At 41.1% G+C, this 24,171-nt stretch overlaps 1 protein-coding gene across 4 annotated transcripts; it reads left to right on the forward strand.

The window, feature by feature from the left end:
* Positions 1-758: 758 nt before the first annotated feature.
* Positions 759-23,979, forward strand: tbc1d30 (TBC1 domain family, member 30). Of its 4 annotated transcripts, XM_030440104.1 has the most exons (15): positions 759-1,453; positions 4,853-5,017; positions 13,099-13,160; positions 13,362-13,427; positions 14,010-14,135; positions 15,679-15,864; positions 15,977-16,046; positions 16,541-16,639; positions 16,873-17,041; positions 17,184-17,289; positions 17,377-17,483; positions 17,638-17,777; positions 18,923-19,144; positions 20,227-20,313; positions 21,692-23,979. In XM_030440104.1, exons 1-15 carry the CDS (start codon positions 946-948, stop codon positions 22,879-22,881), a joined length of 3,303 nt encoding a protein of 1,100 aa, XP_030295964.1. In that variant the 5' UTR covers positions 759-945; the 3' UTR covers positions 22,882-23,979. The 4 variants fall into 4 exon arrangements, with proteins under 4 accessions (XP_030295964.1, XP_030295965.1, XP_030295966.1 ...); XM_030440105.1 differs by lacking the exon at positions 20,227-20,313 and having other exon boundaries at positions 762-1,453; XM_030440106.1 differs by lacking the exons at positions 759-1,453; positions 4,853-5,017 and adding an exon at positions 8,292-8,834.
* Positions 23,980-24,171: the final 192 nt, after the last annotated feature.

Consider the following 24,171-nt stretch of genomic DNA (forward strand, 5'->3'; position numbering starts at 1 on the left):
GAAGAACAAGATCACCTCTCTTTTGAGCCATGTTCTAACCATTAACATAACAAATAAAAGGCACACCCCAACTTGTTGGTGCTATAGTTGTATATAGTCAAGCTTTGGAGGCCATAAAATGATAGTAAACAATTCATTTTAAAATTATTTTCTACAAAACCAACTTCCACTTTCTTAACTCTTCCATTCTGGATATATTTCTGAACAAGTGGGGCTACAAAAACTCTCCAAAAACTTCCCAAGACACACTGAATATTAAAATCTCATTGTAGGTAATAACATCTATTTCAGTTTCTACTTTTACATTTCCTAAATCTTGTTTTTTGTCCTTTATTGCTTTCCAATCAGCATAGACCCCCTGCAAACACCTGAATTATACTAAAATACACCTAACTGACTAGAGTTTCGTTGTGATACAAAAACACAAGAAAAATAAAGTTTAAAGCTACTTTTAAAAGTGCTGTGAGCCTTAACAGTGTGAGATTATTGTTATTTGTGTGTTATTTTGCGTTGTTTACAATAAATCATGCTAAAAGTTGCTAATGTAAAGTTGCAAAACCATCTCCTAGGATAGCCGTCAAATACGGAAGCTGATTGGTCGATATACATTTGGCTCCTCCGTGATTGGTCGATCACAGGTGTTGCACCTGTCGCGCGCCCTGAAGAAAGTTGGCAGCCGTTGAGAAGTTCAGCAGAGTGGGCCGGCCCATTGTTCACTCAGAGAGGAGGGGGGGCAGGAAGGTCCAATACGGAACATTCAGGAAGGAAATTAAAAGCCGTCAGACGTGTCTACCTTTCTGAGGAGAGGAATGGAGTGCTCCAGGAACTCTATCCTCCTCGAAGAAAACTTTACAGCTAATTAAACTAGAAAAATGTCAACACGGACAGAAAGAGCAATTACAGCAACTCAGATTTAATTCAACATAGTTTACTGTTAGTGTAGAAATGTCGTCGGAGGTGGAATTAAACGGGAATGAACTTCTGGAAGTGGACATATGCGACCGCAGTGTGTACTCCGAGGAAGAGAGCGGCGTTTTTGTCAGCTCCGCCGCCTCCCTCCAGGATGATTTCTCCGGCTTCCAGCAGTGGACGAGCCCCGCGGCCGAGTCACCTAGTGACACATCATCATCTCCGGGACTGCAGGTTCACAGCGAGCAGCGAGCTCCGCCTGGCACCGACACCCAAAGGACCAGCACGACCGCTGACAGTGACTCAGAGTCCCAGGGAGATGGACTCAAAGTCCCGAGGTGCTCCATCGTGGACTGTCTGCTGGTGGAGCTGTACGACACGTACAGTGGAGGCAGCAGGAGGAATGCGGACAGCTGGGACAGCTCCACAGAGGCGTCCGGGTCTGATGCCTTCCTGGGCCGCAGCAACTCCGGGTCCGGGTTCCTCCAGGAGCTCCAGGAGAAACACACCAGGAGGCATCAGATGAACTACCTGGCCCAGAAAGGTGAGGGATGTGTGGACAGGTGTTTGTGTGTACAGGTCCTGTGCATCTGGTCAAAATAAATCCAACTGATTAATTTTAAGTCACAACCTCATAGGAAGTCTTCCAGTTGTTATTGATTAAAACTATTATACTTATATTATACTATGTCAAATATTATCTTATACAGATATTAATATTATGCCCTAGAGCTTTATATTGTCTAATTTGCTTGAGACATAGTATTGAAAATCTAGCTGAACATTTTAATGATATATAATCTGTTTATGAATCTATAAATATCTTTCTTTTTTTTCACCAGGAATATATAAAAATGATGATTAAGTATGATAGACTACAAATCATCAACATTAAAGCAATGATGCATGTGCAGATATGATACAGGGGTGTGTTTTTGTGCCGATGAGTCAGTTTTTTTTTCCATTTGGGTTGAAATTAATTGTGGTCATACTTAAGTGATTTAAACAGTGATGAGGTTATTATGTGGCTGCCATGCTGCTGTCGCATGAAATAGGTTCAGAAACTACATTAGGATGTCTAGATGCCTCAAAACATTCACTACTAACTATGTTTACCCTGGCAAATGGATTCATCTCCGGTAAACAAGGCCCCCATGTGGCCAGACGAGCTGTATGGACTAAACAATCTGCGAGTGTGGTTGAAATCCAGGAATCTGGATAAATACTACAGCTCTATGATATTTATTGTTTTCCACCAATTTATTTATTTATTTATTTTTTTACGTCGATACACACCAGTGGAAAAAACTTGGAGCCGTGCATTATTGATTATTGGATATTGGGACAAATGTTCATCAGTACACAAATGTAAACTGAAGGATGCATAGATCTGACATGTTACCTCTAAATACAGACTACTGATACTCAGAATGTGGGCGGATACTGAATACAAAATGCTGAATAACGTTGCTACATGGATCCTACTGGTGTGTGTGTATATGTATAAATCAGAAAATGTAATCCACCACAAATCGCTGCCGGCTCCCGGTGACTTAACAAATGTAAATCATAGCACTGGAATATAAATTAACCACAGAATTGGCAAAGAAACCATATTAATAATGCATTTATCACGTCTTGGTAATACCTGGTCTGCTTTAAAGGTCAGTGTAGTGGCTGATGCATCCGTAGAAAATGAGATTTCGTAGTAGCCACAGAGGTTAACTGATCCATCTATATAATTGCAGTGTGTTTACATGTACATTGACAGCAGTGTTTTTGATTCAGGTCATTTGAGAGATAAGATAATTTGATTACATGAGACCCGAATGATGCATAATGAATATGAGTCATTCACGTAGCTTTTTACGTCATCTGTTTTCCAAGACGGGTAGCAAAACAAGAAGTGAGCGAAATCAGATATCAGGAGAAGCCAAACTGGCTGCGACAATTAGTTTCACATGACTGACAGGTAGGCTCACAGTATGCGGACCTTCACACACTCAGATACAGAGGCTGATAAGTGTGCTGACAGCTTATTTAATGCTCCCCAGTGTGTGTTGCCTCGGCGTCCTGAAAGGCATGTCTCTGTGTGAGTGCCACGCCGCCATTGTCTCCTCTGGTGAAGTGGAATCCTACAGTAAACACAGGCCGGCCCATGAGTTCACTGTTTGCCCACGACAAGTTAAACAATGCAGAGAGCTGCCACTCAGGAAGAGGAAGTGATTATGATAGTGCCTCCAAGAAGAGCTGAAACACGTGACTGCTCTTAGGGTTTAATGGCCTTTTCTAAAGTGTTAGCGGTGTGAAAAAATAATGTAAGGAAGCTTGTTAGTGTTCTGAAAGCAATTAAGTGTCTCTGAGGCGGACCCTGCCACCTACTGGGTGTCGTCTGTATGTGACCATGACCTTCCAGAGTTTTAATTTTAAAGTTTTCAAGGAAGCTGGAAATGAAAATGAGAAAATCATCATTATTAATGTTGATAAAGGCAGGCAAACACAATAATGATTTCAGGGTTTGTACGGGTGCTTGAAATCCTTGAAAGTACTTGAATTTCAATGTTGTGTTTTCAAGGTCTGAAAAGTGCTTGGATTTTAGTTAAAGTGCTTGAAAGTGCTTGTCATTATAACTTTGTGTCTTTCACAACATTGGGATCAGACTGGATAATTAATTTCTGAAGTTTTTGCTATTATGAAACATAATTTTAGATGTTTACTGCATAATACAGTGTACATAATTGTGATAAAAAGTGAAGAAAAAATAATGAGTTTATATATTCCTGTAGATACGTATTTTACCCCAGCAATAAGATGCTGGAAAATCTTAAAAATGACCCTTAAAAGTGCTTGAAAAGTGCTTGAATTTGACCTTGAAAAATGTGTACGAACCCTGTGATTTAATCAGTCATTTGTTTTGACTGTTTGGTCTTTAGAGGTCCAGAGTGGAGGATATAGAGGGAGCGAGGAGCAGTAAGGATGTTATTCATTTGTGTATAATCACCTGAAACTGGCAAACATTGTGTCTCAGTTAGCTAACAATGAGCCTTTTGTATCTACAGAAGGAGCAGGTCCAACATGTTGCACCGCTGTCACTTCTTTAGCGACCACTGTTGGGGGGGAGGGTGAGGCGGGGAGGGTTCAGCTGCTGTTCAGTTGGGTTTTGAGAGACACTGATCCACATTTTGCTCCGTTTATAGACGCTCTGTAGACCAAGCAACTAATCAATTAACGGAGAACATAATTGACAAGGAAAAAAATAATTGGTTACTCAAAATATCACCGTAATTTGTCTTGCTCCCTCAGGTCTGTTTACGCCTCAGATCTGAGTCACCTTCAGCTGAAAGTCAGATTTCACATTAGCTAGGAGGTGTGTGTGTGTGTGTGTGTGTGTGTGTGTGTGTTTATGTGTGGCGGTGTTCTGGTTTTCATTTCTTCTTTGCCTGCAGCATGGAAACAGACAGATGACTGTGATATTCTGATCTAACAGTGGACAGCAGACACCATGTTGTCTCAGAACACATCAAGCAACTTTATATTTTAGAACGACCCGCATCTCTGTGCCGTGAGTCTGAAATAGATGTGAAAGACAGGAAGATTTAGGGCTGTTTCAAATAAAAAACATGAGGAAGTTAAATTCAAAACACTTAATTAGCCACTTAGGGTATTAAAAATCTTGTTTTCTGAACTTGAGAAGAGAAATTGGCTGTCAATTTACCTGACATGTGTAATAAGTTGCATTTTAACTGGAATAAAATAATCCCTTAAATCCACAAGCAGGTGGTGACTTCATGTGCCTGTGAGAGAATCTGAAATTTTTAAAGTGGAAAAACGGCTTCTAGGATTTCAAACTTTCATCCAGTTACATCACATTTTGACGGTCGTCCTAACATGTTCTTGCTGCAGAAAACCGAACTTAAATCTTTCTGCATGTGTGCTGTTTCAGCCCCGGAGGAGCTGCAGTCAATCATCCAGGAGGTCAAATATCGTTCGGGCCTGCAGTCGGCCAAGCTGATCCGCCAGCTGAGGAGACGGGACCGACTTTGCCACAAGCTGCAGAAGAACTACGACATCATCACGGCTTGCCTCCAGGCTGTCTCACAAAAACGGCGTAAGAATACACAATTCTTCCTTTACTTTACACATAAAAAACAACCGTACAACATTTCACGAAGGGTGAAATCATTTGTCAGGTGCTTTAAGGTAGCAGGTTTGTGTCCCAGTAGTCATATCACATGTAGTATGAAAATAACTCTCCAATTTACATAATGAACTGTGACATAGATGCAGCACGTGAGTACGGAGGAATCACATGTTCATTTCCATATCCCAATCTCCCTGCTTCCACTGCAGCCCCTCCTGGAAAGGAAAATACCTCAACTGACTTTTCCAGAAGAGATTATGAATCAAACCTTGTTCTATTCATGTAATCAAATATTGAATATCTGACTATACTTGTCTAATCAGTATCTTTGTTAAAGTCCACCTCCAGGCAGGTTTTTATCTTCTTGTTCTGACAGTTGAATGTGTAGAATGATGTTGGTTTTAAGAGACGGGGTCGACAGTCGGAGCTTTCTCATGGCCGATAGCGATTATTAGAAATGAAGGAGAGGAGTGAAAAAACGATATTTAGGTCCGATATTTATTTATTTGCAGTAGAAATTGATATTTGAAAATGAAAGAACTCTAAATTTTGAACAACCAGTCATGGAATAAAGTACAAATTTACTAAAGTACTGTTCTGAAGTACACTTTTGAGGTACTTTATTTGGGTATTTCCATTTTCTGCTACTTTATTCTTCCTCTCCACTACATTTGATACATTTAGTTACTTTGCAGAATCAGATAGGTGTTTATAGGCTGTTAATTGTGATGTATTACCAAGCAGACGTTGTTGTGGGTGGAATATTGTGTAAGAGGATTTTGTTTCAGATACTGATAATCCAAAAATGCTCAGTTGTCCCTATTTAAGAGTCGGCTCTCTGGTATGATTTGTGACCGCACAAGTAGTTTGGAAACCACTTTTGGTCCAATATTCAACATAGACAAGTGTGATGTAGAAAATTGAAGCCTCCAGTACAAATACACTGAGAAGGGACTCAATTGGTGACGAAGGAGAGTAATTAAACTTTATAAAATGACACAATGATGGAGAAGGAGTAGATGTCAACAGTTAGCTTCCTCGCACAATCAGCCATTTAATCTCATAATGAAAGTAAAGTTTCAGTTTTTGTGGTTTTGTAACTCTTTCCTTTTTCCTGATCTAAAGTTTTGCAGGTCCTTGTGGTTATTTTGCTTTTGTGTGACTGTTTTTGTTTCTGTCAACATGCAGCACGATGGCTTACAAAGAGGTAGGGTGTGTCATAGTACTGTCAGTCACTCAGCTGCAGAGTACATTAAAGCAATGCTGTGGAACCAACATGGCTGCTGTCTTTGCATGTTATCCACCTGGAAGGTGACACACAACGTGCTCAACAATAAACTCCAGTCACTGACTATGAACATCCCAGCAGCTGCCAGCATCAATATTTTATTGCTTTTCTCATATTGAGTGACGTCAGTATTTTTATCATCATGATAAATGTCTGTTTATGATACGTTAAGCTACATTAATCAGAATTTGTGTGAGAGCTTCATGTGCAGTTAATATTAACCCAGATCAAAGTTATTAAAGTTCAGTTTTTGTTCAGTTAGGTTTGCATTTAAATTCAGTTTTTATCATTTAAAATGTTCGTTTAGCTGAATTTTTCTTGTTTTTTGTATTAGTTTTTATAATTAATGTGAACGTGAACTTGTTTTTTCTTGAAAGGGTCATTAATCTACTTGATCGGTATCTTGATCGGTATCTTGATCGGTATCTATCAAAGGAATTGCAGCTGCTGTACATCGACACACGTTACAGTAACCTGAGATGGACTGAGTGCACTTTGTTTCATTATGTGGCACAAATTAAGAGTTTTCACAGCTGTCATCTAATTAAAAACACCCAGAGACATCTGACATAATCATAATTATCATCAAGGCCATTTTTTTTTAATCGTCGCTCCGACTGTTTGCAGTTATGGATTCAGAATGTCGTTAAGACTGGATGTGTTTTCCATCCAGGAAGCACTTACCGCACCTGTAAGACTGACTCATGCTGTCATGCATCATTGATTCATACTGCAAATGTCATTTCTTTAATTGCCCTCCATTATTATAGCAGGCTGCTAGAAGAAGGTGACCATGCAGATTTATTTCCAACCCTCCTGGTTTTACTGGGAGTCTCTTCTGGTTTCCTGCTGGGTCACAATTATCCCGCATTTCTCCGGATTTATGACACATTTTCACACTTTTGTAGTCATCGTAACATGTTTCTGGCACTGAACTCTGGGTAGTGAGCTGTACTGTTGCGCCTCTTCCTCCTCGGTGAGTGAGAGACGGACAGAGAAATGGCGTGGAGAAGGAATATTTAAACAAATTTCCAACGCCCTGGAGAAATTAATTCATGTTTCTTGCATGAGGTTTTAAAAGAAAGGAGCTGTGAAATCTGCCATGTCCACTTTTCTGTCAGTCGCGAGGTCACAACGTCGAGAGAGAGAGCTGACAAACAGGGCAGCGATGTGCACGGTGTCCCTAAAGGGCACTTTACACCACAGATTCATGCTCGGGGGCAAATTATTCTGCTGTTTTCTGAGAATTACAAGTGAAATCTTGAATTTATTGACATCAAAATGCTGCTTCAGTTTAATAATGACTTATTAATTTTGATTTTGGAGGGGTAGGACGTCCAGAATCCTGCTCTGATTTCTGAATCCTCCAAATTTTTGAGATAATGAGGTTGACAAGTATGATTTAATATTGGTACAGTTTGCAGACTTCTCTGGTGGATAGTTTGTAGGTAAAGTATGTACTGGTACTTTTTGAAGCAATAGACCAACCAGTTTTGTAGTTTTTCTTCTTTGCACATCCCTCTTCAGTTTGGTCAAAGCATACTTCTGCTCCTCTGTGATTGGTGCAGATTTAATCAGGGCGATAATGAGTCATAATTTATTTTACCTGGATACTGGGCACCAACAGCAGGTGAAGTGTCCCCTATAATTTGAAATAAACAGTGCCTTTAAGGTGATTAAGTGGTGGTTCTTGCTGTCCCAACACATTTTGCAGTAGATGCTTTGTCATGTCAACTGGTGCAGAAATAAAATTCTTTAATTCGCTGCATGTAAAACCATTTTCCACCAGTTTGTTCACCATAAAACAGACTGATAGTAGATTATCAGTAACACAAATCCAGCCCAGCTCTCTCTTTTCACGCTCTGTCCTCCCCTCCCCTCCTCTTCCTCCTCCACCATTACCTCATCCTCCTCCTGTCCCCTCCTCCCCACGTGTCCCTCCATCCTACCGCATCCCTCCATCCTTGTGACGCTGAACCGGAGGAGGATGAGGAGGTGTGCAGCAGCAGCAGCAGCAGCAGCACAGACCTGTTTCCTCCTCAACCACTCGGCTATTCTTGACACTTTCTATATTTAATGTGGACATTTGTGTCGCCTGAACGACGCTCCCTGGATGATTCGGCACCACTGAGGAATCTGTTGTTTCTCCAGGCGGAAGCGATCACCGGAAGAGATTCGCAACACGGTAATCGATTCATTTTTAACGGAAGCGTTCAGAGGAACATCTGCGTCTCTGTGTATCGGGATGAACCCGACATCTCCGAGGAAGACCTAAACGGAGGATTATCGAAGCGGGACCAGACGATGAGCTGATCGACCGGTTCTGATTCGGGATGAGGCAGGAGCGGCTCTCCGCCGCCGGCAGGAGGCCGAGGGCGGGCGTGAAGCAGCGGCAGCAGGGCTCGGGAGGGGTCGGGAACATCATCAGCAACGTCCTGAAGAAACGGAACGGGATCTCCAGGAGCGCACCCCGGCTGCTCTGCACCTTAGAGCCAGGTGACACGCATGTCCCGGTCCGACACGTATCAATAGACCCACAGAGAAGGGTTTAATTTGATTTAATCTTAAACAAGATCTGGAAACAAAGATTATTCTGGTCAGCATGGAGGTTTTATAGTGTCTGCTGCTGCTGTTTTATTCCAATATTTCCCTTTATAATCTCATTTTCTGTGTCTCTTATTTGCAGTGAATTTCATTTTATGCTGCAACTTGATGCACAAAAAAAGACAATTATATTGTTATATTCTAGCAATTTAGATAGTTTAAATAAGGGCTTTAACAAATGATTATTTTAATGAATTATTTTCCTTTAAAAAATGTAGATGTGTGCAGTGATGTGACGTGTCAGCTGGCCGATATCGGCTCACCTGTCCCAGATATATCGGTATCAGTGTTGTGCTGATATGTAAATATTTTAGAAGATGGTCCTTTATGTCCTGTTTGTGAGAACAGTTGATCCTAATGATGCATTGGGATTGTAGGTCGGGCCGGCCGCCATCCCAAATCTTCAGTTTTTGTTTCGTTGGGAATAAAACCCATAATCTCATCCCATGTTATGCTGCAACTATATTGTTATATTTCAGCAATTTAGATCATTTAAATAAGGGCTTTAACTAGTGATTATTTTCATTGTTGACTATTTTCTAGGCTAGTGCCAGAAAATGATGGTTCATGCCACAAAATGTGTGTTGATCTATTCTGTGTGTTTAAAAATATCATCTTATTGTTATTAAAATTTATTATATATTTACCTACCTAATATCGGTATCAGCATCGACCCCAAAAATCCTATATTAGTCAGGCTCTATTGTCGAATCATCTTTAGACTATTTTCTCCATTAATCGATTAGTTTGGTTAGGAGGAAAGAAGAAATATTGAAAAAAGTTGATCGTTGTTTCTCCAAAAAAGGCCAAGATGTCGTCCTAAAACATCTTATTCAGTTTACTGTCACAGAGGAGGAAAGCGACCTGAAAATATCCACATTTAAGAAGCTGATCAGAGACTTTTCACTTCTTTTTCTTTAAAACATGTTTTAAACTGATCAACTGTCAGGTGGAAAATATTTTCTTGTATGAATCTTATGTGCGACAGAGCAGAGATCCAGTTTTTCCCCAAAGACCCTGTAAGTGTCAGATGAGCTCATTTTCAACAGAGCAGGTGTTGAACCGGAGTGAACAACAGCTCTGAGCTCCGATGAGTTCAGAATCGAATCCTGAGAGCGTACAGGGCGGCTTTTTATAAATCTAATAATGTACCACACGGAGCAAATAACTGAGAACAGATCAGTTTTCAATCCTCGCTCCATTTGTGGAGAGACACTCCTGATGTACGAGATACAGCCAGATTTCTTTTTGTCGTTCACTTTGCAGTCGGGCGGTGTCTCGACCTCTCAGCTCGTCCTGCTTCGGTCACACGTTTTGGCTCGTTACAGTCAAACGTCTGGAAATTAACACGAAACAAACCTTTTTTTAATTGAACTGTAATCTTCTGTAGCTACGTGCAGACATGTCGACACTGTGAGAGGAGGTTGAGTCGCTGATGAAACACGGCCAACATTTACCTGCAGCTCGTGTGTTGATCTGCCAACGCCGACATATTTGCACAGAATCTGAATGTCAGCAATGAAATGACAATCACAATGCAAGAGTAACCTCGAGTAAAGAATCCTGACTTCCTTCCTTCCTTCTGTCCTCGCTTCCTTCCTTCCAGTTTCCTTCCTCACCTGGTTTATTACTCCTGTTTTTCTGTCCTCTGTTCTTGTTTGCTTGTTTGTTTCTTCATTATTTTTGTTTCTGTTTTTGTTTCTGCATGTGTTTGTCATTCTTTCTTTCTTTTTTCCTTTCTTTCTTTCATTCTTTCTTTCTTTCTGTCTTTCTTCCACCTTTCTGTCTTTCTTTTCATTTTCTTTTTTCTTGCTCTCTCCCTCCCTCATTTTCTTTCTTTCTTTCTTTCTTTCTTTCTTTCTTTCTTTCTTTCTTTCTTTCTTTCTTTCTCTCTGTCTCACCCTCCCTCCCGTTCTTTCTTCCTTCCTTTCTTCCTCCCTTCTTTCTTTCTTTCTTTCTCCGCCCTCCCTCCCTTTCTTTCTTCCTTCCTCCCTTCTTTCTTTCTTTCATTCTTTCTTGATTTCTTAATCAAACCTAAATAAGTAAAGATGGCTTCACTTTACCAGATGTAAATATTATAATCCATTAATATAATACAAATTATTCTTTGTATCTATTCTTTATTTTGATGGTAATACTTTGTACTGAAGTATAAAGCAGCTTTTTATTTTTTACTCATCACAAAGTATATCTACACTGTGGTTTTACTACTTCTACCATGTTCTCCTTTCTGTCTTCCCTCCTTCTTTCTCTCTACATCCTCTAACTGGGTTAATTTGAATTAAAACAGGGGGAGATTAAATGATCAGATGTTGACATGAGTGTGGCCTCCGGCCTCCATACTGTCGCTGAACACACGCTTTGTGTCGGCGGTGTCGGTGTAATCTGTGACAGGGAAGTAGGAGGGTTTCATGTTAATCCTCTCTCAGAGCTCTCAGAGGAGACGCTCATCCAGTATGGCGCAGGACAACACGACAGAGGCGGAGCAAGCAGGTTAAACTCAGATTCTGTTTTATTTCATTGTGGTGAAAATGTGTCGTTCATGGTTGTAAAGGGATCGGCTTCTGTTTGAGAGGCAGAAATCCTCCAGAGACTCAGCTGGAGAGAGGATGAGAGGAAGGGAGGAAGGGAGGGAGGAGGGGGAGTAATGGCCGCTGGCGGAGCTGCTGGCCCGGAGCCGAAACATGTCAGGACCTTCCCTCTTAACTTAACAGATCAAACTTTCATTTCCGTTCGGAGGAGGTTTAGTCTACTGTGCTAAATATCCTCTAAAGATGTTCGTGTGTGCATGTGAGGAGATTTGAGGCGCAGATTGAACCGCGGATTCAGCACCACGCGGAAATGGACAGCGACTCTTCCGTGACGCGCCTCCGCACCAAACTCCATTCAAAAAACTATGAATTTAACAAGAAAACTATCGGTTAGATCACTTGTTTTTCTTGTAATACTGGGTAAAAAAAGTTGAGGTATACATTATTTTATTGGCTTAGTGTGCAGGACAAAAACACATAACTTCCGGTGTTTCGTTCTTTCTTCTCTGACTTTGATTATGCAATAAACTTTCACTTAACGTCACTTTACCGACCTCTTGTTAAACTCTGCAGGCTGTTACAGGTCTGTTAAACATCTGTAAACATTATATGTATTGACGTTTTTCTGAAGGATTTGTTTTTGGTACACATTGTACACTGAGTATCATGTTTCATATGTATTACATATATTTTGGAGCTTTTTTTTAGTAATTCTGGTGTTTTTAGTGGCTTATTTTCTATTACTTTGTGTGTAGTATAGATGTGTATCAATGTGTCTATTGAGTGTTGGACATCTTGTGTGGTTGTGGTGTTGTTCTGACTAAAAATGTATGTATGAGTCAGAGCCACATATTCAAATACAGTAAATAACCTTTATACACTGGCAATTTTGAAAGACTTATAGAAATAAGACTTACTTATTGGCGTAACTTGGTAACTGGTGTCAGTATACACACAGTTGGCGGTTCAAAGGTCCAATACAACAATGCTGTGATCAATCCTTCTTTCATGAAGGTTATAATGTTCAATATTTGTTGAGGTTGTCTTAGAGGAGTTAAATTCGACCATATGATCTTTATACTCGGACGTGTTAGTCATAGTAGAGTTTTGATTAAAGTTAAAATATGACTGTAATACTTATTTTGTTTTTATTTGCCACATAATTATCCAAAGGTTCTAAACTTTCTACTGTAGTTTTCATTTCTGCCTCGTCATTGGTTGATTCTTTGATCTTTCATAGTACCTGGTCAGGAATTTGCTGTTTAATGTACAAACTGAGTCTCTTGATCACTGAGCTTCTCCTTAATATTTCCTTTAAGTAGTATCACAGTATACTGTATGCGGCATGTGACACGATTCCACTGTTGTGTCCTTTTCTAAATGAGAATTTTATCATCCCAAATGACTTTTTTAGAATGTCAAAGATGCAAATTATCCATCGTGAATAAATACTAAATATATTATCTACAGATGGATGACAAATTAAGGAAAAGGTTTAGTGTTACATTTCAGTCTGTCATCCCGTGTACAGTAACTTTGGTAATTTTGGACTTTGACTAGAACAATGATCGTCGCCGAGATGTGTTACTAAATGAGTCTGACGAGATGTCTCTGTTTATTTGTAGGAGTTGACACGAGGCTGAAGTTTACTATTGAACCATCGCTGGGGAAGAATGGATTCCAGCAGGTAAACACTCAACAAATACATCTGTTATATGTGGATGTGCTTTAGTGTGAGTGAACGTGATAATGCTGACTTGTTATGCACCGAATCACTCTTTTCTCTTAACAACAGTAAATAATATAATATGCCTTTTGTAAAGCTTGGTTACAACAGACTGTAAATAATTAAAAGGGTAAATAAAACGTTGTGTTTTCTTGCCTACAGTGGTACGACGCCCTGAAGGCAGTGGCCAGACTCCCAACCGGGATCCCAAAGGAATGGAGGAAGAGGGTATGTAACTTAAGTATTTTAAAATAAGGCTTTGATGAGTCAGTTTTATCCGATGTAGTGCATGTTCAGTAAACATCCGTATAAATCTGAGTCATCACCCTCAGGTGTTACTTCTGTCTGGGCCGCAAATATCTCCCATATAAAAAGACATTTCAACAAATAAGACCTGATGAATTTTTCCTTTTTGTTTGTCTTGTTTTTAACCTAGAGGGTGTTTAGTAAAAGAAGGTCGTGACCCAGTTGTGCTATTACAAGAAACGTCACTTCTCTTTATTATTGTCAACCTGAAAGCAGAGTGTTGCAGTCTTTAGAGAGACGGCACAGAGAAGAGGAGCGATAACACGCAGAGGCACTTTGTCTATAATGCTCTATTTATCTCACATCACAACTTCATCTCCTGGGAGAAGAGAGCCGGGAAAAGGAAGTGATTACTTTCATCTTGTCAGAGGAGATGAACAGTGAAATCTCTCTGCTGCACTTACGAAACAAATTGAATCACAGCGAAACAGCCTGATGAGGTGAAAAAGGAAAGTTTAAATATTTGTTCGTGTTTCTCAGTGGGGATTGTTTGTCTCTCTGCAGGTTTGGCTAACGTTAGCAGACCAGTACCTCCACAGTATCTCCATCGACTGGGACAAGACGCTCCGTTTTGCCTTTAACGAGCGCAGCAACCCGGACGATGACTCCCTCGGCATTCAAATCGTCAAGGTAATCACATTGTGTTCTGATGTTGGGGGGGGTTTGGGGATGAGATGAATGTGTTTGGACGGTCTGTGTATGCAGGGGGTTTGTGAGCATGCGTGTTTGTATATGTGTATGCTGAGTCAGCAGCACAGTGCCCAGAGGTGAAGCTTCAGCATTTTTACACAGCACAGAGAAACAGAGAAGACATGAAGCCATTTGAGGCGTTCAGGGTCTCCAAGGTCATTACTGTGGTCCATTATTAGTGCTGTAGCTGTTAAGAGTGATATTTTTACAATTGTTGATGTAATGCATTTAGTTTTTGATAAATATATCCCTTTAAAAGTGTTTGTAATGATGTCCAGTATTTTCATAGTTTACTTTCATATAAAAATATCATCCGTTGTTTTCATTGTTTTCAGTCGTATTCATCTTATAGAAACTCTGGACCAGCGACTGGGCCGTCAATCAACTCAAATCTTTTGATTGAAAGTCTTAACGGTCTTAAATCTGGCCAAACGTAAGCCAGTTTACAATCTTTCAGAAGCATAAATGCTGCACTAGTAACTCGTGACATCACAAATCAGCAAACACTGTCATTAGATGACCGAGAAGTTAAAAGCATCATATTTAAGATGTCTGTGTTAAGATGTTAAAACACAACGTGACCTTCTGAGACACAACAGTCTCAAACGTTTCCAACAATGATTAAACGTCAGTGTCAGTGACCTCCAATATGATGTCATGCTATTAACCCATCTAGTTACTATAACTCCCAGAGAAACGGGGCTTAGTATTGTTTGTAATGTTCGCTCTGATGCCTGATTTACAAAGAACACAACTCCACGTCACTTCACATCATCCTCAAAAAACATTTGGTGTTCTTGTTTTGATTTAGAGACTCTTAGCAGCCGAAATAACAAACATAATGACATGAGTTCTGGTCTTGATCTTGGTCCACTTACTGTTTTTTTTATCTGAACTTTTTTCCCCACATTTCACATTCTTTATCATCAAATATGATGCCTTTACTAACTGAGCAATCTCTATTCACTAAGGCATGAAATGGACCTTGAGTTAAGATTGTTTGTCAGACTTGGCTTTAGTTTTTTTTGTTGATATTTTAAGGTAGAGGATAAAGTCCATGTAAAACTGTTCTGATAAACACCAAGAACATGTGTAGTTATTTCACACAACAGTCTGAATTTGTGATCTCCAGGAAGAAGAACTGTAAGATGGACACAATACGTAATGATTTTTCTGATTTGATTGCCATCATTAATCATGCTGAGTGTGTAAGAGCGTGAGTGTGAGGAGCAGTGTCCGGTAGAGGATGTTTGCTTACGACTGTGCGTCAGAGGAAGAAACGACCTGAACGCCTCATGGAAACATCGCGGTGACTCATATTCAGCAGAGTCATGATTGTTTCCATCAACAGAGCAAAGTCTGACCATCAGCCTCTCTGTTTGCTCTATTCTCCGTCCTAAATGCACAAGTTCATCATTCATTTATCCAGTTAATGTGCTGACTTATTAAAAAATAATCCGCCCTGCATCCTCCTAATGCCCAGGACCTGCACAGGACCGGCTGCAGTTCTTACTGCGGCCAGGAGGGGGAGCAGGACAGGGTGGTGCTGAAGAGGGTGCTGCTGGCCTACGCCCGCTGGAATAAAGCAGTGGGCTACTGCCAGGGATTCAACGTCCTGGCTGCACTCATACTGGAAGTTACTGAAGGCAATGAGAGCGATGCACTGAAGGTAAAACGCAGATTTATAAAAAAAATACTCTAAATTGTAGTTATGCTTTAAAAAATGCTGTTGTGCACTTTCTCCTTAACTCTCTTTTCTTTTTCTGTCCCTCTGTTTTCAGGTGATGATCTATCTGATTGACAAAGTGTTGCCTGAGAGTTATTTTGCCAACAACCTGCGAGCATTGTCAGGTAAACACAAAGACACGCATACGAGCCGAAGAAATGGCCCATTACCAGTAGAAAATGGAGCCTTGACATTTGCAGATAGATCAGAGAACGATCATTCAAATCGAGTGATTGATTGGTCCATCGATGGAAAATGAGTCTACAACAATTCTGATCATTTTTAAAGCAAGAATTCTACAGAATTTGCTTGTTCTAGCTCCTAAAATGTGAATATTTGCTGTTTTTTTTCATCTTCTATGATAATAAATTTAATAAATGTTGGTTTTAGACTTTTGGTTGGACAAAACAAGGAAGTGAAATATGTCAACTTGGCCTCTGAGAATCCGAAATGATGATCAAATAAGATCTTCTCATAAAAGAAAACATCTGATTAATATTATTTGGGTATTCAGGAGCTATAAAAACCAAACCATCGTCAGATTATTTGTATGCTGAATCTTCCTACCAACAAAAGCTACATGGCAAGATTAAAAATCTGTATCGTCTCCTTCTGTTAGTGGACATGGCGGTGTTCAGAGACCTGCTGCGTCTCAAGCTGCCCAGACTGTCGCAGCATCTCCACCACCTTCAGAAAGCTGCCAACAGAGAAGCTGGAGGTACAAATCTGTGTGTTTTGTTTTACAAAAGTGATACCTGGTATAAATATTCCTACAAAATTCTGATGCCTCTTTAAGTGTTTAATTATCCTGGTGTTGACGTGAGCACAAGTCAAAGAAAATAACACCATCTGTCTGTCATTTGCCTGTTTTACCTTTTATGCTGAGCCAAAAAATCTGCAGTTGTGATTTGTGCTTTATTAAAGTAACACATGTGTCTTGTTTCCTCTCAGGCAGCTACGAGCCTCCGCTGACCAACGTGTTCACCATGCAGTGGTTCCTCACCATGTTCGCCACCTGCCTGCCGGCGCCCACCGTGCTGAAGATCTGGGACTCGGTCTTCTTCGAGGGCTCGGAGGTGCTGTTCCGGGTCGCCCTCGCCATCTGGGAGAGGCTGGGAGAGTGAGTGGAGCTTTACTAACAGAAATAAGGATTCATCTTGTGCGTCCAAATGTGCGAGTTAAAGCTAGTAACATTAGAGAATCCATTAATAGTATCCAACCTCTACAGCATATTTCCTTCTCTACATTCTGTCTCCGTGCAGGAGGATCGAATACTGTCAGACAGCCGATGAGTTTTACAGCACGATGGGCTGTCTCACTCAGGAGATGCTGGAGCGCAACCTCATCGCTCCCCCCGAGCTCATGCAGGTACGAGATAAACAAACTCGACTTTTTAACCTCTTGATATAGAATATGTATTATTAATCTGATTGATCTCTCTTCTCCATCTATCAGGAGGTTTATTCCATGGCGGTGTTTCCTTTCCCTCAACTGGCCGAGCTGAGAGAGAAATACACCTACAACATCACTCCGTTCCCTACCTCAGTCAAATCCAACGGAAGGTTTGTTGTAGACTGAGAAAATGTTTTATCGGTTTTGTTTTTAGACCCCCACATTGCATGTTTTAACCCATCTTGTCATGAATGTTTACTCTGAACAGGACTTTATAGTGCCAGCTTCAGTGGTGATGATAATAACGCTGCTCTCTTGTTCCAGTGGTGGTCTGGGCAGCTGGGAGAGCGACGATGATGCGGAAATGGACGATGAGGACTCTGTGGTGACGGCGCTCGGTTGCCTGGGTCCCCTCGGAGGCCTCCTGGCCCCCGAGCTGCAGAGATACCAAAAACATCTCAAAGGTCGGTGCAGCCGCATGAGTTACGACACAGGATCTTTACTGGCAGCCAGTGGGGAGTGTACAGAGGCAGCAGCCAAAACTAATGGCCCAAATCCTCGTGTTTGGCCTTGATTTGACTCCAATTACAAACCGTCTCTGATCTGTTTCCTCCAGACAAATCTGCACTTCCCGCTCCTTCAGCGGCTCGTCAATAGATGAAAAAAAAAAAGGCAAACAGCCTGAGGGATTTAGTTAAAAACATTGGTTAAGATCTGAGGCCGTAGCTGTCACTCTCCAGAGAGATTTTAGAAATGACTTCAGAGGGATGAGCGCTCCATTTACACTCACAAGTAGATCTCAGTGCAGCTGAGTTGACCTGGTTTTAAAGGAAACGTGGCTCATTCTGAAGAGAAAGTGCAGCATCAATAAATCATTCTGAGAAAACAGTATAATTACAGTAAACAAACTACAGCGCCAGCTGCTGCAGGCCTCTGTAGAATATTTTACGCTGTTTGCTGTAAAATGAGGAAAAGCTTCTGCAAAGAGTTGTTTCAACACAAAGGTCAAACATGTCTCAACAAAATGCACTTTTTTCTTGTCTTCAAAGGCTGTTTGTGGTCCAAAAGCACAATGTTTATCATGTCAACGCTGTCGAAAAACAGGAAGGGCTGACTCAGCTTGCTGGGATGTTTTCATCCAAATCCAAAGTCTGGAGAGAAAACTGTAACTTTACACCAAATGCGTTTCAGTGGTCCGACTGTACAGTCTGTATTTTAAGCAACATTTGTTCTTTAAGATATAAAACAGATACGACATTAACTCTCTAAATTCTGAAGTCATCCTCCTCAGACACCATCAAGAAGCTTTTTTAGATGTAGCAATTGTGTATCTCGAGTGGTCCGCTGATCTTGATTAAAGGGGATAAAAGTACGTCAGAAAAGAAGCTTAGAAAGTCCTAAAAAAAGGAAAGTAGATTTGTGTATTTTGCTGAACCCAAAGCCCTCGTCTCTAATCTCTGAATCTCTCGATTTCTTCTGTCAATCAGTGTCTGAAAGCTAAAATCACTTTAATAGAAAAGCAAAAAAAAAAAAAAAAGAGCCTGATGTTACGATAAATAACACAACATGAGACCTGCTCATCACTGTTTCTTCTTCTTTTGTTCTCCAGACCAGCGAGGGGAGCAGGGGAACATCTCTGAGCTGAGCCCAGGAGCGGTGGGAGCCGGAGGTGCAGGAGGTGGAGGAGGGGGCGCCAGGGCAGAGCATCAAGCAGCAATCAACAGCATGATGATGGAGAGAATGAGCACCGACATCTACGCCCTGAAGAAGCAATACGCCCGCATCAAACGGCGGCAGCAGCAACAGGCTATGCAACTTTACATACGCACAGGTAATAACGGGCAGAATCACAAATGTATCCACGGTGGTCAGTTCCCACCGTTTACTGAAACTCTTCCTGCTTTCCTGTTCACTGTTTTCACATTTATATCAGTGGAGAAATAACTTCAGATTGATTATAAAACTGTTATTCGAGGACAGTGGGCCTCATTCACCAATATCTTCTTAAGAATCTTCTTAGATTCTTTCTTAAGTTGTTCTTAAGAGGTTCCTTTAGAAAACCCTAAGTCAGATTCACCAACGCGTTCGTAAGCCTCAGAATTGTTCGCAGCTGTGTTCTTACATTGATGAAAGCCGCAGGAGCAACATATATGCCATTGTTTTGCGGGCCTTGGATGGAGAAATGCCACATATAAATAGGGTGGGGGGGTTACTAATTGATGGCATGTTTCCAATTTACTTGATTTATCTTAAATCATTGGCACATTCAATTTATTTTAGAATTTAAATTCTTTGTAAATTACCAAAAATATGAAATAAATAAATAAATGAATAAATATGACAGAATTATCACTGTAATATTGCATTTTATTGAACTAAACAAGAGAAGAAAACACAACCATGCCAACATTTCGGCACTGAAATGTGCATAAGAGTACTCCTAAGTGTTCGTAGGATTTGTTCTTGCCTAAGAAAAAGTCCTAGATTAGAAAAAATTCATGAATGCCACAATTTTCGTAAAGTCCTCGTAAGTGGGACTTAAGAACAAATTTGTTCGTATGAACGGTTCATGAATGAGGCCCAGTGTTCCCAATGCCCAAAGGATGCAGCAAAATCAGTGTTAGCTTCTCTTACAGGCTAAGAACAGTGATAGCTTTTCTAAGAGCTATGATTTGGGTAGCCAATATATTAATATCTTAATATATTACAAAACAGCCCTGTAAAACCTGTAATTCCTATCCTGAGATGAGGTGGTATTCTGTCTTGAATGCAGTCGGGAGTTGTGTTCCTGTGTTACCACCCTAAGAAACACAAACGCAGGAAAACACTGATGAGGTTCCACCTGGGTTTAAAGACAGAAACACATGCACACAACAGAAAGTCCGATGTTTGATGATGATGTGTGACTCACAGGACCTGGACCCGAAGTGGCCACAACTTCAAAGATCCCTCAGGAGGGTTCCAACCATCAGAGCGACAGTAGCGACCACCACACTGACGGTACTGGTGTTAAAACCAAAAGGATCATCTGAAACTGGGTGTTGTGGGGCTGATCTGAGGGTCTTTAATGATTCGGACAAGTTTGATTTAAAATGACTGAATAATTCAAGGAGAATTAGAGACTATGATCGACGTGTTTGGTATAAAGGAAATACTGAAGCTGGGACGACTGGTGATGGTTCTGTTCTGGTTACAGATGGCATACGTACAATTGAAGGTCAATAAAACAGCTGTAATATAATATATTTATTTGGAGACAACTGTCACTACTGCACATGAGACAAGTCCTTCAGATGCCTTCAGTAAATCAGTTTTTTCCATACGTTAAGCATCATTTAAAATGCCATAAAACTGCAATATAATCACAGTTTCTCACTTGTAATGCTCTTTTAATGCACCAATAATTCTGTAGAGCATCAGTTCACGTCTCATTAAACAAACCCCGAGGATATCTCCAGCAGTGACGGATGTCTCCAATTAAACATGATTTTGGGAATGATTCATGGTTCTTCGGGTGAATGCTGGAATTTTTTTTTTTCTGGTCTGGGCGAAATCCTTTTACTCACCTCTGTCAGTAACCTCTAATTCTTTCCCCGTCGCTCCTCCCCTCTAACATATGATGTGAGGGGCTTGTATAACCGTATTACAGTATGAGCTGATGTTTTTTCTCTTTCAGATTCAAACATCTGTGTGCACACACACACACACACACATACTCAAACACAGTCACTGCACTCTAATCACCATTCATATAAACACATGCTCTGTAATCAGCTTTTATAAAGACATGTTTACATTAACATGGTTTACCGACACTGGGAAAAGGCCAAATACTGCATGTTACCGCACATATTATATAACAGGAGTTCAGTTAATATGCAGTTGACCGTCAGTTCAGCATACTGTACTTTGGATAAATCCCCTCGAGGAAAAACCAAAAACTTTGGGCGCCCTCTGGTGTCTGATGGCGGTTTAAACCTTTTGGCAACATCTGCTCTGAACAGCTGACTGTGTTTGTAATGATCAAACCTTTATTAACTGGAAAAGGTGACAAAAAGCAATCTCAGTTTTATATTTAAGTAATTAGAGACATTTTTCATGGATAGATCATTCTGGAAAATAATGATTTCCTTGTTTCAGTGCTTTTAATTAGATGATTTAGTTTCACAACACTATAAATAGATTATGTGTTGATAAAATAACATCATTTTGGTAACTTATAGACATTTGTCAACACGTTTAGCAATCATAGATTAATTAAGTCATTTATAAAGAAATAATAAAACAAAACTGATAAAGAGAAATAATCAAATATACGTGGTGAGATTTGAGTTATTATAAGCCTGTTGTAATGTTTATTTTGTTACCTTCCCTCCAGACAAGTGCCCCGCCACCCGTGTCCTGGCCTCCCAGCTCAACCCATCCAGCACAGTAATCAACCACCTCCTTCTGGGTCGGAAACCACGAGGAGGAAGCTCCAGACTCTCGTCCACAAGCACATCCACACTACCAGGGTCCGGACCCCCTTTTCTGTCCCAGAGTCACGGCTCCCCGGCCAGGCAGCGCTGCGGCTCGCTGGTCTCCAACAGCACTGGATCCCCGGGGAGCTCCGGAGGAGGCGCCGGGTCGCCCTGGCGTGCTCACGTCCGGGTTCATCGGAGGAACATGGCACGGGCCCGAGCACAGCTGGGCTTTGGAGATTCAGAGGAGAGGGAAGATGAGGAAGAGGAGGATGAGGAAGAATCCGAAAAATTGGAGGATGAAGAGAAGAGGAAGATTGAGGAAAATGATGATGAGGAGCTGAAAGAGAGGAGTGACTCTGTGTCTTCATCTGCGGATCCTTCTGGTTCTGAGGAGGCTCCGGAGGCTGCAGAAGAGACAAAAGAAGCAGCGGTTGCAGAGGTTGTGGTGCAGCTGGACTCTCTGGATCTGGAGGACGAATCAGATCTGACTGCCACCAATAACGCAAGCCCAGATACACAACCAGAGTCTAAACCTGTCCCCCAAGTCCCTCTCCTCCCTCCTCCGCCTTCATCAAGCAGACACAGAGAGTCTGATTCCTCAGGATCAGAAAGACACTATCCCTCCATCGCTTTACCTCCACCTCACCACGCCTTTAACATCCCGTCTTCCTCACCTTCCACCTCTCCGGTCCCTACATCAGCTTCTCTTGGTCCGTCCTCCTCATCCTCTCCTTCCCCACCGTCCACCCCGATCCCTCTTTCCACATCCTGCCTTCCTTCATCCCTTTCAGCAAACGGCCTCTCTTCTCTCCCCTCGTCCTCCACCTTTTACAAAACTCCCTCCCCGTCTACTCCCTCACTCTCCTCTCTCTCCTCGTTGTCCGGATCTCACATGTCCTCCTCACCATCCACCCCGGCATTCCCGTCCACCACCAAACAGCAAGTCTATTCCCCGTTCCCTAGCGTGAAGCAGCCCAGGAAATCGGCGGCGGCAAGAAATCTCGGCCTCTACGGCCCGACGTCCAGAACACCCATGGTTAACTTCCCTCAGCTCAGCCGCAACCTCAACCGTAGTAGCGGCGTCGGCACCACCGGGAGGCGATGAAAACACTCCCGACACTGATGCTAGAAACACATCATGACCACACCGTGTTGCCTCCTGCATACCGATAAAACAACCCATATCTTATTTGAAGTAGACTGAGAGTTCTAGAAATGTGAAGTTCAGATTATTGATGTTGAAATGTGACGATTGTGGTTCACCTGAGAAGAATTCACGAGCCACTACAGACAAACCTTTAAGAACTTGAATTTGAAGGACATTTTCTCGTGCTATGTCCAGTTTTTCATCCATAATTGTACCGTAAAGCGAAGCTAAAGCAAACACGGGACTATCACAGTGTCAAGCCCTTCACAGCGGCCTATGCAGGATGGATACATGATAAAAAAATAAAAGATAAAACATCACATGTGAGCAGTGTTTTTAGGACTCTACACTGGATTTGTGCTGGACATATGTGTCTCTTCAGTGACGAAAGGATTCTCCATTGACTAAAACATGCTTCTCTCCGAACCCAAATGGACCAATGTGGCAATATGATGACCTTTTTTTTTTTTCCTTTGAGATTAAACAACCGCCATCCAGTTGTTTCTACGCCAAGTATTTGAGAAAATAAACAACAAGAAACAAAAGAAACCTAAGAACTGCTGTAAATGAAGAATTATAAAAACTTTGCGTTTGTGTGCCCCCCAAAAAACTCCCCAATCTTCAAATGTGTGACGTCCTGAAGCACTTAACTTTTCTTTTTTTGTTCTGTCTGATGGTGAAATCATTCTGTATGTGCACTCTCCGTCTGTAACTTGACTGTTGAACACAATGAATGTAATATCTTGGTAAATAATGAAGTAAGAATGCGTGAATGGGCCAAGTTTTGTTTTTTTACCCTTTGGGGTGTCATTAATTAGTAAGGAATGATACTTAAGTAAATCACATTGGTAGCTGTGTTCACATGAAATAAACCAGCACAGCACTTAAAAGAACAGTGTGTATTCAGTTTAAGTCCGACCACACAGAAAGCATTTGTACTGGGAAACTTACCACAAAGCTGCTTCTTTTCACTGGTCAGTCACATCATGTTCTGGATAAACAACAACATCCTCTCATTGGAAATGAATAAAGAAAGAAAGCAGCTGCTGTCCAATGTTTCCTTGTTTTTATATTTGAGACTTTTGCACTGATCATTATATACAGAAATCAACTTTAGGCATCAATTATTCTAAAGACATCAACAAGCCAACTTCTAAAGATGGTGAAAGCTTTTTTGAACACTTCAACAATAGCAATAATTGTCATAAGTAAGTTGGAATTATGTCACAAAGCAAAGTCAAAATTATA

This window comes from Sparus aurata, chromosome 14 (genome assembly GCF_900880675.1).
Source record: "Sparus aurata chromosome 14, fSpaAur1.1, whole genome shotgun sequence".
Taxonomy (NCBI): domain Eukaryota; kingdom Metazoa; phylum Chordata; class Actinopteri; order Spariformes; family Sparidae; genus Sparus; species Sparus aurata.